We start from the raw sequence: 16,748 nt of genomic DNA on the forward strand, positions 1-16,748 counted from the left end.
TGTTTTGGGACTACAACTCCCATCATCCCTAGCTAACAGGACCAGTGGTCAGGGATGATGTGAACTGTAGTCCCAAAACAGCTGGAGGGCCAAGTTTGGCCATCACTGGCCTACTGTGACCGGCAGAGTCTTGGTTGTCCACAGTCTCAGGCAGAGGTCTTTCCCTGCTGCTTGGATATGCTACAAATTGAGTTCTGGATCTTCTGCATTCAAAACATGTTTACTCTTTCTGAGCTACAATTCTTCCTCTGATTGAGTTCCCACGATCATAAACAAAAGGGGGAAAGGGGGCATAAGAAGGGAATGTCCTTTTTTGATCAACCTTGCAGTATAGCAACGGGAGAATGGCTATAGCTTGGTTTTGCATGTGGAAGGTTCAATCCTCAGGTAGGACTGGAAAAAGACCCTTCCTGAAATCCTAGAGAGCCACTGTCAATCAATGAAGACAATACTGAGCTAGATGGAACAATGGTTTGATTCAGTATAAGGCGGCTTCCTATGTTTCAATATGATGGAGATATTTCTTTTTAAAAAATAGCATTTTATAAGCTTACCTACGACCTGTGATACCAAACTGTGAAATAGTGATGTGATTAGACCTGGATCCTCTAGTCCAAAACTAGCACTCTATCTCTTACATTTTAAAATTCTACCCCCACTGCTCAATTTTTTTATAAACTACTCAAACAATGAAAATAGATACGTTTTGCTGGGACATGAGAAACCTCCCATGGTATAAAAACAAAAGACTCAATGCACAGAGAGGATTGCTACCACTATGGTTCAAATTTTATGAACATGTTTTTTGACCCTTGAAAAAAAAATAGAGAAACCAACAAGTGAAATCATACTGGGTTGTAGTAGCTGCTAGCTGGTCCCTTCTGTTTAATGAAATATCAGCCTAGGCTGGAGCAAACACCTATATATATAATCCATTGACTTCCTGTCTGTCTGCAGACGCTGACAGGCTGTAAATCACTCAGTTCCCACTGGGCCCTGGCTCTACACCTGCATGCAACCTTACTCATCAGATGTAGCTCTTGTACTCTTTTAAGGAATGCAGATCCTTTCCCCCCTGCATCTTTACACAATCTGACCTACCACATTTTTCATACTTCAGTGTAGATGGATTTAAATGTTTTTCCCGCTGTCCAGCCACAATCCTTCCTTCTCAGTTCAAAGAAACAAAACACAAACTTTTCCAGCTCCTTTAACTTGGTAGAACTAAATCCACACATGATTGTATATGGGTGAAGCACTAAAATGAAATGTAATTTAGAAGTCGAACAGACAACGCAAAATCCATCTACTCATCTCACACAATTAGCTCAGTCAGTCCTTCACTGCTTTCAATGGCTGATATCACAATGCCATTTCATAAACCACCTTGTATGCATGAGGGAATTTGGGGGAATGGGGGGCGTGCCAGTATTTCCCTTCATGCCATGCTTTCAAGACTCTCAGAAGCAGCATGATTCTCAGAGAATGAAATGAGGGACATGTTTTTCCTGTCCCCCTCCTGTCTTATATGTGCCAGATGACTTAGTAGAGTGGTAAGGACATTGGCTAGTCACAAACAATGACTTGATCCATTATTTCAGATGACCCAAATATATTATCACCATCATTATCAACATCATCTTGTTACTATTTACATATCAACAGCAGCCCAACCATCCCAATGGAATGAGAACTTGACTAACTCAGTTATATAGCAAAAACAGCATCAGTTATTGCTGTAAATGTTTCAACTTGCAAAATAAAAATAATCTGGTTTAGAAAGACCTGCTCTAATTCTAATTTGTTTTCTTACTGGTTTCCTTGCCTTGGTTTAAAGATGGCAGACAACCAGCTTGTTTTTGTTTGAACAACTGTCCACAATAAGCTCCTGTGCAGCCTCAGGTGGACATCTGTCTTGATCCTGGCCAATATAAATTTGCTCAAGCCATCATTTTCTCAATAGCTGTTGCTGTCAAAAATGCAAATATTGCTCAGTTCTTCAAATACTTTTGCCTACCTTGCAGCAATCCTTCCAAGTTCAAGCAAACAAAGGCACACTTCTCTGGGCTGCTTGTGGAGGACTGAAAAAAACAAGAAGAGACAGAAAGTACTTACACAAGCGATTGTTTATGTATCTGAGTGATGTACCAGTCTGTTTGCTGGTCCTGAACCTCAAGGCTTCAGCCCTGAACTATTGACACAGAAACACAATCAAATAAAGAATGGCTATGTTGCTGCCATCTTAGAAGTACTTCTGCTCTCGTACAGGGGTGAGAGTGGGTCTTTTAAGATGACACTTGATGAGACGCATGGATGTTTCACCTAGAGAGTCCTCTTTCTTGTCTCCAGCCCTAGAGTTGTATCTAAGGCTCCATGTGCATAATTTTCCTTTTCTCTTCATGTGCCCCACTTCTTCTCCAGAATAGTGTGACTGCTAGTTGGGGACAGGAGAGGAAAAGGAAGTTCAGCTGCACACACAGAAATCTGCTGTACCAGCTTGGGATATGGCCCCTAAGGTTTATTCTTATGCAAATTTATGCAGATGAAGAATAGTGCAATCCTAGACATTTCTACTCGAAACTGAATTCCACTGAGATTAATTAGGATTATTCCTAGATAAGTGGGTGTAGGATTGCAGTCTAATGGCTTAAGTAATAAAATCATATTATCAATATTTTTTAAAATAAAAAATGGTGACTCCTTGAAGATGTTTTTAGATGAAAGAAAGGCTGTTATAAGCTATATTTTCAGAATGAGTTAATATAATAAGAGATTTTGAGGCAGGGTAGGATTAACAGAATTGACATCCTATTCATTCATTCATTTATATTGCATCAAAGATAATAATGACAAAAATTATTCTGAACAGGCAATGCTTCTTTCCACATGCAACCTAAACTTGTTGTTGAACATCAATAGATATCTGGGGCACTCAGCAGAATTGTTTTTTCCTGAATCCAAATAATATTTATTTGATGATAGTCGGCCACGACTGGACCTAATGGTCAGGGGTCCCTTTACCTTTACCTTACATTTTTGGGTACTGAGTGTTAAACTGAATGAGACAGTAGAATTTTGGTCTGTAGCTAGAAGCATGGGGGCAATGACTTTATTTAATATTCACTCAAATAAAAAAGTAAGACTTGCATCTGCATGAAACAAACAATCCTAGGACATCCGAAAGTAATACTTACAGGAGGAATGGTAAACCTGTGTCCCTCCAGATGTTGTTGAACTCAACTTTCATCAGTCCCAGACAGCATGACCAATAGTCAGGAATGATGGAAGTCCAACAACATCTGGATGGCCGCAGATTTCCCATACTTAGAGTATCCTTAGCTCAGATTTATGGATGACCAAATACAGGCCATTTTAAAAACATATTGGGGGCATTCAACTAGAAAGGCAGCATATTGTAAATAGGATGTATTGAATGAATAATTCAATGAATACGTAAAATAAACCCACTGAAATGAATGGGTCTATTGTGAGTAGGACGCACTGGATACAACTCTTTTCAGTGGAGCTAACTGACAGTATTTGAAAAGCAATACTTTAACAATCATCAGACAGCAATATATCAAAAATATTTCATATCTCCACTGCATAGTCTGACCAAAATGCTCTAGCAAGAGGGAACACACACACACACACACACACACACACACAACTATAGTCCCTTCACACATTATTAGTGTGTAATGCAATGGTTCTCAAAGGGTGTGGTGCGCCATATCAAACAACGGTGTTTCTCTTTACAGCTGTTCCTTCTGTGGTGTGACACAGGACCATGCTGAAATCAAGTGGCTCCCACCCCACAATGGTCAGGTACAAATGGGACAATTTCTTCTAAAAAATTAGATATGCTTACTTGTGTGGTTAAATTTATTATATTAAGAGTTCATCCATAGGTATAGTTCTCCATGGTTTGAACTCCACAAGATTTGATACGCTGACGCAATCACACCACAAGAAACCACAAAGTTTTGAAACATGTTGTGAGATATCCAGTCGTGTCCTATTACTTTATTTTAATGATGCGGCATTTGAAGACATGACATAGTGCGGAATGATGAGACAACTGAACAGGCGAGAGACAGTTTCTGCCAGAGCTTTGCTTCTCTGATGAAAAGGAATGCGCTGCTGTGCAGCTGGTTCACATATTCCAGACACATTTCATGCATTTCATGACGAACAATGTGAGAGAGTGAAATCATTGTTAGAGCATGACAGACAGCGCAGGCACTAGCCAACTATTAAAAAATACCAAGTATCTGGTGAAGAGATAAGAGTATGCCGATACGTTAAAAGCAAAATTGCTAGCATTCCTGAGGTCAGTACCGACATGGGTATGCATGTGAAACTTGGAGGGAGGAGTTCTATATGATACAATAAGTGCAGCATAGTGTAACTGAATTCTTTTCTGGAAACAGAATTGCTGTTTACACACGCATTTGCCATAATCATCATGGCTCTATAGCAATGCTATTAGTTCCATACTAATGCCAACTCTGATGTAATGAGGGAGTTGCATAGGGCACAACCCAAAGCACTGCATCTTCTTAAGAGTTCATCATATTTTAGATGGCGATCCAACCCCTGGCATGCACACTGGTACAGATGGTGTACACTTACAACCTACAATAATTTCTCCCCAAGAATCAGTAGTAATATTAGTATACCATCTGCATTAACCATTTCGTATGAGTCATTTAGTTGCTGCCTACGCTAGTGGGGTTCTTTTGAAATCCACGGGACTGAGCCATTTGAATTAGTCCAAATAAACATAGAATTTGTAGTAAAATCAACCTGATTCACGGTATATTTATAATAATATTACTCCACAGAATTTACTTACCTCCACCCATGAGCATGGTTTTGTTTTTAGTCTGATTTTTATCAAGCTTTTAGGATAATTTATTGAATGCTGTCGAATTGTTATTGTTTTCATGTAAGACACTTAGAGGGTTTTTTTTGGGGGGGGTTATATTAAGCAGGATAATTCTTTTTACAAATAAACAAAAGGAAACAAACATGTTCAGAAAGGTGTATGTGAACATGGATGTTCAACATGCAGCAATGGTGCCAGCTGGAATTTGCCACTGTCTCGGAGAGCAGTAAAGGTAAAGGGACCCCTGACCATTAGGTCCAGTCACGGACGACTCTGGGGTTGTGGCACTCATCTCGCTCTATAGGCCGAGGGAGCCAGCGTACAGCCTCCAGGTCATGACTAAGCAGCTTCTGGCGAACCAAAGCAGCACACAGAAACGCCGTTTACCTTCCCACTATGTTGCTGCCTGCTCTCCAGGTGAGTAGACTAGTGGTTAAAGCATGCCAAAGCACAGAGGGCTGCATATGTACTATAGTGTGCAACAGTAGCATGTTATTGTTTGCCTAGTTGTAAAGAAGGTTGGCCACTACAGATATAGAATACATACTGCTTTTAATAATCCAAGGGCTCTATAAATCAGAGCTTGGGAGCTGTGGCCCTGCCGATGTTTCTGGACTGCAAGTGGTATTATCCTTGTCCATTGGTTGTGCTAGCTGGGACTGTTGGAAAGTGAAGTCCAACAACATCTGGAAGACCATAGGACTCCCATCTCTGCTATAAATTAATCAATATCCTTTATCCTAATACACTGTAATCAGATATCACTAACATAGTACTGTATTCATTGGACTGCTTGCACACATTGCAAATTCCAACTGTGACATTTTTATCCATAAAAGTTTTAACTTTCACTGAGAGGCAGGTTCTGTGGAATACATTTCAAGCAAACCCCTGGAGCAATGATTGTCATAAACATGGCCTCTTCTAAATATAGTCCTAATCTCCGTTATATAGTGGTGTTGGTGAAGAAGATTACCTACTACTGCTACAACTCCTCCTTGTCGCACTTTCACCTAGCGCCAGTATGTTACACAGAAAATAAAGTTTCCTTTCCTGTTTGTATTTCTTCAGGAATCTATATTATCTGGACGTGTCAACAGAAGGAAGGATAAGAATGCACTTGGGGAAAACTGTGTGGCAATAAAGGAAAAGAAAAGGTTTGGCTAAAGTTGTTCAGAATGGATTGGTCAGATAATGTGAGTCAGAGAAGAACTTGCAGAGCTGTTTGTGAAGGAGGAATGGGAGGCGAAGATGTAAGGAGGGGCTGTGTTTCTAAGTCTAAGATACAACCCAGAAGATAGAAAATAAAGAAGGCAGCAAATAGAGGATATAGTACCATACTTTGTGTAGTTTTTCTACTCCCAAATCATATTTCTGAAGTTGATATTTCCCCAATCTTTATCAATACTTAGTTGGTCCTGGCTCATCCTACACACATTGCTAATGTTAATGGAGTTGGTACAGCTCTCTTTTTCTAAAATTTCATGCATTGAGCCCTTTCTTCCACCCACTACACCCCCAACTTCAGTAAAATTGTGTGGCAATCTTCTACCGCCAATGATATGGCAACCAAACACTTCTTTCACTGTGCGCTATTCCAGGTCCTCACCTTTAACACTCCTCATTTTTATATTGCTTCTTGCTTGCTGTGATTCAGTCTCCATTATTTCACTACTAAATAGAAATCTAAATTACCAGCTTCTATGTGGATTTGAGAGAGATCATCTAGTGAGAATTACTAAACACAGATATCTGACTCCCACAGATTGTCTAGTTTTCTCTGAAAATAGGAGTAAGCATAGTAAAAATCATATAACTACACAACCTTTGTCAAAAATAATACTATTTATGCAATAACAGAATGATACAAAAATACTTTTGAAATCTTTAAAGTGACAAATCACATACAAAAATTGGATATTTTAAACAAACTGTGGGGGAGGGGGAACAGGCAGAGAGGAAAAAACTTTTCCTGATGCAACGGGCAGTGGGATGTATTCAGCCAAATAGTCTGAAAAAATTCACACGTATTTTTCACTTTATTTGAACTGAATCATAACAGCAGTGGAACTTATGCTACACATTCATGCTCAGTTCAATGAGACTTGCCCATGTATATGGGTATAGACTGCAGCCTCAGTCAGAAACGCCTTCAGCTGGATTAGGGCCTTTGTCTTTTAGGACATGAAAGATTAATGTAAATATAGTTATCCAGTATCTTTAATTTTTAAAGCAATATAAATCAAGTAGTTGAATATGCAGAAGATTCCAGAGTATCCAAACAAAGGATGAATATAATATACTGCTGCAAACATGTGATTCACAAGTCAAAGAAAACCTATAAACCACACATAGTGGCCTTCCAGGTTCTTGGTACTGTGGAAAATCAGGCCCACAATGGGTCACCATATGTTGCTGGTGGGTTTTATGGGTCAAAAAGGACTTAACAGTTAATGTATACCAAACTGAATACTATTTTATTTCCTCCCACATTTTATTGCTAAAACAAAAGACCACTTAGTGGGTTGCTTTAAAGATTAAAGCTGATTAAGTTTTTAAGAACATGTGTTGCATCAAAATAAGTCAGTCACACACCTATGTATGTCATATAAATGCATAAGTGTATGTACGCTAATGTCACAAGCACTGAGGATGGAAAAATATACATGTCAAAACACTCCAAAAACAAACCACATATTAGCATGCTAGTATAACTGAAGGCAAACCCTTTTCTTGCTGCGTGGAGTCTTTGAAGAAAGAGGTGAAGTGCGTTCATGGCTTCCAGATCCTATAACCATTCAACAATATAGGACAGTCATATTCATTGAACATGAATTGCTCAGAAGATCTCAATAATACAGTGAGGAAGCCAAACACCCATTTGTCCTCTGTCAAAACACTCCTATTGTGGTTAGCAGGAGTTTTGGCTGCATGAAGCAGTCCATGGAGAGCTATAATAAGAATGCAGACTATTAGAATTTCGCATTATTCACATAGGCACTCTGAATCAGATGTCTGACTCACGTCTGAGGAAGTGATCATCAGAAACTACTGAGGTGTCCGTGTTAAAGATTGGATTAGCATCCCTTTAGGGAAAAAATGGGAAGATTCTCAGGAAAAGCCCTATAATAGACTTCGGAATAACTTCTTATCATCTTGGGTGGGGTGTGAGGCAATGGGCAAGCCAGAAGACCAGGGTCACAAGTGAAAAGGAGGTGAGGTATGGAGCACGCAATGGGATGCACTGCTTTCTAACCAAAGCGGGATTGTGACAGGCCTGCCAATAGGTCTCTGTTGCCCTTCATGTCCCATGAAGGAACAGGATGCACTTTGCTGATAATGGACTTTACACATTTTCCCCCTTCTACCTCCAGGGCATTTTCATCTGCTCCCCATGAAATAATCCACTTCGGAATCCTAGGAATGGGCCAACTGGAGGTCCAGAGGCCTTTGTAGTGGAAACAAAAGGGTTTCATTTTCCTCTATAATCCATATTAAGACAATTCAAGGTGGGGCTGCCCTTAAATGCTGAAGAGCTCCAGAAGATTCCCCCCCTCCCCCTTAAGCAGAACTGTGCCCATTTTTTTAAAGTTAAATGAAGCTTTTAACTTTTTTTTTAATAAAAAAAGTCCTCTGCTTTAACACCAACAAAGAAGCACTGAGGGCTCTTCAGTGCTCCACAATCAGCAAAGTTCAAGGACCTAGAGTAGAAAAACAGACACACAGAAAAACAGGAGAAAGCAGAGAGTACATATAAACAGAGAGGCAGAAAGGTACAAGGCTTTGTGGGGAACCAATTGATCCAACTTGGAGTGTTTTGTTTACATTGCAATTCAGCTCCAGAAAGGGTAAAATCACCTCAGTCCTCCTTGTTATTCAGACTGTGCCCAAAGCAGTTGCACACCTCTAAGATTTACTATTTTTCATACTTAGCCCAGCTATAGCCCACTAGTATGTACTGTATCATACCACGTGTGGAACAGAACATATCAGAAAGCTTCTGTACCTGATTTTCCCCTGCATTTTTTCCTTTTCTTGGTTTCACTGGACAACCACCCCCCTCCCCACAACATTGCATTCACAACTACATATATAAACCTTGGGTTATTTTCAAGACATTTCAACACATTTTCAATACACATCTGTATTGGGCAAACATCAACAGAAAACTTCTACAGGTGGGGTAGGCCTCTTTGTGAAGTGGAAGAGCCCCACCCAATATAAGTAAAGTAAGTTTGCAAATGCCATGAATCAATAAACCAACCTTTCTCAACCTGTGGGTCCCCAGATGTTATTGAACTACAACTCCCATCACCCCTAGCTAGCAAGACCAGAGCTCAGGGATGATGGGAGTTGTAGTCCAACACCATCTGGGGACCCACAGGTTGAGAACCACTGCCAGGACACAGAACTTCAGTTCTGTCCCACATCACAGAAGAGCAATAGCACATTTTGCCTATTTCTTTCACAGAAAAAAAGAAACATAAGAGAGGATCCAAAAAAATTGTGTGACTAGTTCTTTGTGCCCAAGGGGGCTTGGTACTTGTGTTTCTGAAAGAGAAGCTGCCCAGATACCATGGCAAGCCTTTTAAAGAAGAAAAAAAAACCTGAGAGGGGTTTCAAAAGCATAGGAGGGGGTTGCTGTCAAAGGAAGCAAATCAGAAGTCCCACAGGGCATGCCATAATGTTTTAAAATAACGTGAACTGGAGTTTTTTTCCGACATAATGAAAATCAAATGCTGCGAGGCCTGTTTCCAGACAGAGAGGCCTGTAAGCAGCACATTTACAATGCCCACAAGAAAACTGACCCGGTTCACAGAGCTTGTTTGTGTTATCACTCTTCCCAAGGTACCTCTTGAACTCGCTTCAAACTTGATTTGCTTTATACACTCAAGGTGCAACTCAAATTAAAAAGCACCCTGGATAAAAAGGAATCCTGATTCATCTCTGACTCATTACACAACAGGCAGCGTTCCTAGTGTGACCCGACAATAACCCCATGTACTGAGCAAAGGAGTGAATCGAAAATACCTTCTTCCAGTGAAAATAAACACAAATGAACAACCTCCAAAGAAAGAACTTCTGAAAGCAAATTGACTGTGTCTCTCACAATGTAAACAACCCTAGAACTACTCTAGAGATACATTCTTCTGACTGCATCGTCTGGAAGAGATTATTTTCTAAGGGCATATAACTCTAATTGGGAAGTACATTGAGTTGGTTTGCACAACATGGTCAACCAAACTGTGGTTTACCCCAAACCCTACAAACCTCCAGGAAAGGAGTTCACAACTACTTTACTCCTTCCTGGGCCTTTTGGCTGCCACACCTAAAACTCATGGTTTGTGAGAGACTTAAATAATGAGTCCTGGTCTGAACAATATTCTATGCCAAATCTTGACTTGGCTCAGTGTGACATGGCAGTAAAAAGGAACGGGGAAGGGCAAAGTGCCTGCTAGTCACTATCAGTAAACCATAGCTTGGCTTACTGTGTTGTCACTGTGAAACAGTAGGTCACATTTCCTAAGTGCAGTAGGGTTGATCTGAACCAGCCATATTAACATAGATAAGCATCAGGCCATTAAACATGTTTTTTTCTGAGCACGTGGCACACATATGTACGGATCACTTTTACTGCTACCAAACCTTACTGCACAATTTTTAACCTACAGTATTATGATAAATTAACATTAAGTGGTATTCATCTAAGTGTTACTCAGAGTAGACCCCTTTAAAAGAATAGGCCCAACTTAGCTATGGTCATATATTTAAGTGGGCCTATGCGGAGTAAAACTTAGTTGAATACCACCCAAATCAGCAGAAAACCATCGAGCAGTAGTGATCGTGTGCTACAACAATGGCGCAAGTTGTGCCTTTGTGCCGCTGCCATGACACTGAAGTCCTATTAGGTTTGCCAAATCCCCTGTTGCTAACATAAAGTCACATAGGCCTACCAATCTGCGATAAGACAGAATACCAGACTGGGTGCATCCACAGGTAGTCGGCGCCTCACTGATGCCAAATCAGGGACAGTTTGTACCAGATTGTGGGTGGAACTGCTATTGCAGTGACAACTGGCCTGTCCCACAACTGTCACGTTGCTAACTGGTCTGCATCTACCTCATGGGTTGAATTCTCAGCCACAACTTTGTGTATTCAGGGCCTCCTCAATGTCTTTACGCAGATTATGGAACTCTTTGGCCTGCGAAGTGCAATTGCCTTCCTTCCTCACCATTTTTGTTAGTGCTCTTTTAAACTACTGGTCCTGCCCCTCTCGTGGTGGAACCGCTTTATGTATTTATGAAATTCTAACGTTAAATGTCTTGAAGACACCCCTTTGCGATACCTTTGCAATAAAAAAATAGAAAAATAAAGTAGAAGGTGAAAGCCTTTTACAGAAAAGTCAAAACAGGAGGGGAAATGGAATATTAGTGTTTAGTTGTTTCCAAAGCAGCAGGAACTGGGTATTGTTTATATATATATATATATATATATATATATATATATATATATAAAAAAGGGGGGGGACAAAATATAGGGGAAAGCAAACATAAAAAAATCAGGTGCACCAAGGTGCTCAACAAGCACTCGGCCAAAGAAAGAAGAGAGAACAAACATTTGCTATGCCCTTCACAATTTACACTGATTTTTCATACCTATTTGTCTTACTAATCATGAAAAAGCTGAGTTGCCCTGGCAACCGCCACATTGCCAGAACTATAAAGTCACAAAGATACAAAAGTCTTTCATAAGGCATTGCAAATACCAGTATTTCAAGTATGTCATGTGTGGACATATTTCACAGCACTATTGAAAAGAGTCTTTCACATTTTATTTTATCCTTCACTGTCTTTTATTTGCTGCATGTGTGGGAAGTACATCGCCTAGCAGAGGCGAATAGAAAGGTTTCTAATTACAATTATTGCCATTTTTCTTCATTTAAATTGCACTAGCACCAAAAGGGATAACAAGTCTTCCCTTTAACAAGTATTCAGTGAAAAGTATGGGGAAATGGAAGGAAACTGATTATTCTTCCATGTCTAAAGGTATTCAATCAAAATATAATTTATTTAATTTCAGGAAATGAATTCCAGTTAGTTTCCCATCACACCCTTGCCCTGACTTGCTAGGCAAGTAAAGGGTTTCATAATGTTGGGTTTTGAAACACGTTCTACCTCATTTTTTGCTGTGTGAAATACCCAGCAAGATTATGAGGGATTGACTATAGGTTCCATCCTGCCATTTGGCTTATTCACACTTCCTCTTGTCCTGCCACTTTCCCCCTGGGGAAAAACACTCTTTAGTGCTCAGTCAGAGCAAATGGCAATTGATAAATGAAATGATGTGCTGACAGGGTTTTTTTAAAAAAATATTTTACACAAAGCAAGGGGTGCGTTGCTTGCAGGCTGGAAAATAATCCAGTACATAGTCATAAGAAGATAACTTATCCATGAGGTTCAGTCCTGAGGATCACGTTTTCTAAAGGTAAAGGGGCCCCTGACCATTAGGTCCAGTCGTGGCCGACTCTGGGGTTGCGGCGCTCATCTCGCTTTATTGGCCGAGGGAGCCGGCATACAGCTGGTCATGTGGCCAGCATGTCTAAGCCACTTCTGGTGCATGGAAACGCTGTTTACCTTCCCGCCAGAGCAGTACCTATTTATCTACTTGCACTTTGATGTGCTTTCGAACTGCTAGGTTGGCAGGAGCAGGGACCGAGCAACGGGAGCTCACCCTGCCACAGGGATTCGAACCGCCAACCTTCTGATCGGCAAGTCCTAGGCTCTGTGCTTTAACCCACAGCGCCACCCTAGGTAGCTGTTATTCTATGGGATTACACTCTACGGCCCTGAAGCTTGGTTGGGGGACGGGGCAGAGGTTCAAGTAGGCCAACTTTGTAACTGAGGTGGATTTCCAGAGTTGTGTGGTAGTGGGAAAGCCCTGACGATGCACATTGTCTGCATCATCACCATAAGTGAGATGATGATGTGTGTGGCACAAGCTCTCTAAACATGTAGCTGTGCAACACCAGTGCAAGTAGTCGGCTGAGGAAAAACTGTCCCCACATTCACACACACACACCCAGCCCCCAAAACAGTAATAATTCTTTTTCTCAAAAAAAATGCGAAGTTGTTACTTCTGCAAGTAGCTTCATCGTAATGACTTTGACCACAGCAGAGCAAGAGGCCATCCAGCTGGAAGACCTCTCGTCACAAAGGACAGTTGCTGGGAACATCACATTAACATTGTTTTGCTAGAGTGGTCTAGTCATAATGCCTCATGCCAACACCAAAAATAATAAAAAATGAGCATTTTTAGCTGTTAATTAGCTGTACTTATTTGACTGATTTTGATTTTTGAGTGGAGGACATGTTTACTTGGGCGGTATATAAATGCCTGGAATAGATGTAATAAAATACATTAATAATTATCACGTAATGATGATAAGTAATATTAGAAGCCAAGGACAGAATGAGGATAGCACGATCTTCTCACATATTAAAAATGCAAGGTAAAGAATGTCGAAAAGGAAGGCAAACAGATCAGTTGCAATCCAGATAAGAGCTGCACACACTGAAAAACCTTTTGAGCAGTGGAAAACAGAAGCCTCTTGATGATAGCACAGTGAGTTCATTTAGTGCTCCAGCAGACTTGTCTTCCATCACAACAGCTTTTCACTTTTTATTTGATTCCAAGTCCAACCAAACAATTGATTCTCTTCATCTTCGGCTGAAAGGCAATCTTGAGGCAAAAGGTTGTCCTAAATTTTGTATCAAAAGAGATTTGTCATAAGCATGAAAGGAGGAAAAATTATATTATTAAGATTATGACTTTGCTGAAATTGTTGCTTCTCAAAGGCAGAGGTGGTCAAGATAAAAATAAACTGTCCATCTCATACTCTGCTTCGGTTCTCTGGATGACTCAGCCAGCAAAATGGTCAGTGTGTAATCTGGAAAGTCATTTTCCAAGCTTCTGTATCTTACTATTTAATCCTTCACCTTTATTTCTTGGCAACTAAAAGTAGAGTGGCTAGAATTTATTTCTTATTTGGATGAACATTTTATGTCCTGTTCTTATATTTGATTTGGAACTTGTTTGCTATTTCAGTTTTTATCCTGTAAGGCACTTTGGCATTAAAAAAATGATGAAATAATTATATTAACAGCAGCAACAACAACAACAACAACAAAAGCAGTAATTGTTTGGGAAGAAGGATTACATTTTGTGGAAACAACCACATGACTTCAAAATAAAACAATTGCCAAATGTAGCAAAGAGTTATATGTAAAATCCTACACACATACTATTATTATTTGCAGTTACTGGTTGTTTTCTCTCCAAAAGTGACTCAAAATTATTGGCAAAACAGTACAAAGATCAAAAACATTACAAATTATATGTAAAATGCTACACAGATACTATTATTATTTGCAGTTACTGGTTGTTTTCTCCCCAAAAGTGACTCAAAATTATTGGCAAAACAGTACAAAGATCAAAAACATTACAAAACCAGCACAAAATAAATAACACATTGATACACATCCCACAGTTCAAAAGGATGAAATTCATCCAAATTAAAGGATGAAAGCCCAGATAAAAAGAAACCTTTTTGCCTATTGCCTAAAAGTTGATAGTGATGGCACATTCCTGGGCAGAGCTTTCCACAAGAGGGGAGCCACTACTGAAAAGGCCCATTCTCATATCACCACCCTCCACACTTCCCTCAACAGAGGCACACACAGAAGGGCCTCAGCTGATGAATCCAGGGTCTGGGTGGACATTAGAGTTGTTTAAGTAGTATGGTACAATTTTCATGTAGGCAAATTGATCATGAATGCTATTGGGGAAAATAAAGGGGTGGGTCTGTGTAAGTATGAGCAGAGTTTCACTCATGCAACATGGCTTTCCTGCTCCTTTCTCCTCCCCACCGTGGACCTTTAGAACCACCACCAAAGTCTCCGCTTGACCGTTGGGAGAACCTTCCCAAACAGCGTTGGACAGCTGTGTGGGATGGGAAGGGGAATGAAGTCAGTGAAGCTTTGTGTGAGTAAAGGTGCCTTTCCACTTACGCACGGAAGGCAACTTTGGATCCAGTCCAGCAGTAATACCATCCCTCTTTCATTTAAACAGTTTTAAGTGCAGACTGCAAAGCAATAAATTGCAGTTATTACAGAGCTGTAGCAATTTTGGTGTTGCTGCTTAATTATTAGTTCACTTGGGACTTGTTTTGGGCCTAAGTATGAAATTAAAATAAGAATTAGCTTACTGGAGTTATTAGTTCTTCTTTTTTCCCTCCACAGGAAAATATTGTTGCATGCTACCACAATCTTCAAGCAGGGCAAGATTCCAGAGGTTCCAGGAGTTTACCCCAGGGTTCGGTTTCCTCATAATGAGGGGCAGCAGACATTATGATGTCTTTATGATATAGGGTTTATTTACACATATATTCAATTTGAGCCTAGGATGGAGGGGCTCACAGCATTAACACCCCAGGAGGATCTTGCTTCTCCCATAGCCACGACCTTGGATTCCTGCAGAAATCAAGCCTGTCTCTTTCTCTATGGCTTTTGCCTTCTTCCAATATTTATCCTTATTCACGTCCTAACAGCAGGATACTATTACTATTCTTTTATCAATCCTCTACATCAACATATAATCCACACCCCTTCCCAACACTCCAAATTCCCTATTGCCATTTTGGGTTACTAATCCCATCAACTAGTCTTTCTTCGCCATTTAACATCACCGTAAATTTAATAATATTCCATTGTTTTCATATTTTTTCTGAAAAATGGGGGGGGGGGATTCAGAACCAATCTACTTGCTTCATCATTTTTCCCATGCTTGGGCATACAGAATTCTGGCTGTTGTTGAAATGTATAGCGACTGGGTCTGGTATGATGCAGCAACATCCCCTTTCACATTTCTCTTGCACTCCAGAGTGTATTTATTTTTATATGCTTAATAAGAGAACAGTAAACATACAATTAGCTGACAAAGTCACATGCTAAGTATACAGAAATTTTTGGAAGATATCATAATGATGCCAGTAATAATGATCCAATAAGCATGCTTAATTGAACTATGTAGATAGAATTCCCTTTTCAAGAGCCAGCAACTGAAGGCGAAGAACTATGCATAGTGAAATGATAGTTCCAATATTATTTAGACATGGTTTCAGCATTTAGTTATTCCTTCATTCATTCATAAAACGCCAATTTTGAATAGACAAGTAAAACATTATATGTGATCCAACTGAGGTCCAGTCCTGCAGAATTAGACATCTTCCCAGTTCTACAGTAGCTACTGTCAAGCTTCTGGGAATCCAATCCCTCCCACGGTGGCAGCCAGTAAGCAGATAGACAATAAAAGTTCTTACCAATTAATTTATTCAATATTTACAGTGAGAGATGAAGGAATGCAGTATCCCCTAGATAATGGTGTTGCTCCAAGTAAAGTCCCACCCCACTACATCTCTCCTATTCTACGTCACCCCTGCGTCGGCTAATCTGAGCTTTCTGCCTCTGAGCCTTCTGTTTGACTACCCTCAATGCTCGCCTGGTCCTGGGAGAGGGGGCTCAGGAATGCTTTCCAAAGACACTGAGTCTGTCAGCTGTTTCTCCCCTGGTGTTTCTTCTTCCTGCTATTCCACTTCCAATATTTCCCAGTTTCCCCCCTCTGCAGCCTCTGAACTATGCCCTTTTGCAAACCACTGTTCTAAATCTATACTGTCCTCCTGTTCTCAGGATGGTTCAGGAGAAAGGGGTGCAGCCCCCACCATTGCTCCTCAGTCCAACCCCTGACATCTACTAACAAAGCCAAAGAGAAAAAGAGATCTGCCTATGGCCCAGCTGTCACT

General features: G+C 40.3%; 1 protein-coding gene across 1 annotated transcript in view; it reads right to left on the reverse strand.

Annotated features, from left to right (window-relative positions):
• The window catches only part of GAS2 (growth arrest specific 2), a 113,539-nt gene that overhangs the window by 44,732 nt on the left and 52,059 nt on the right, over positions 1–16,748 (reverse strand). Inside the window, 3 exon segments of the mRNA XM_083455245.1 lie at positions 2,018–2,081; positions 7,586–7,646; positions 7,648–7,679. Coding sequence (XP_083311371.1) covers positions 2,018–2,081; positions 7,586–7,646; positions 7,648–7,679 — 157 coding nt within the window.

Source organism: Podarcis tiliguerta (genome assembly GCF_965153285.1).
Source record: "Podarcis tiliguerta genome assembly, chromosome: 1".
Classification (NCBI taxonomy): Eukaryota; Metazoa; Chordata; class Lepidosauria; order Squamata; family Lacertidae; genus Podarcis; species Podarcis tiliguerta.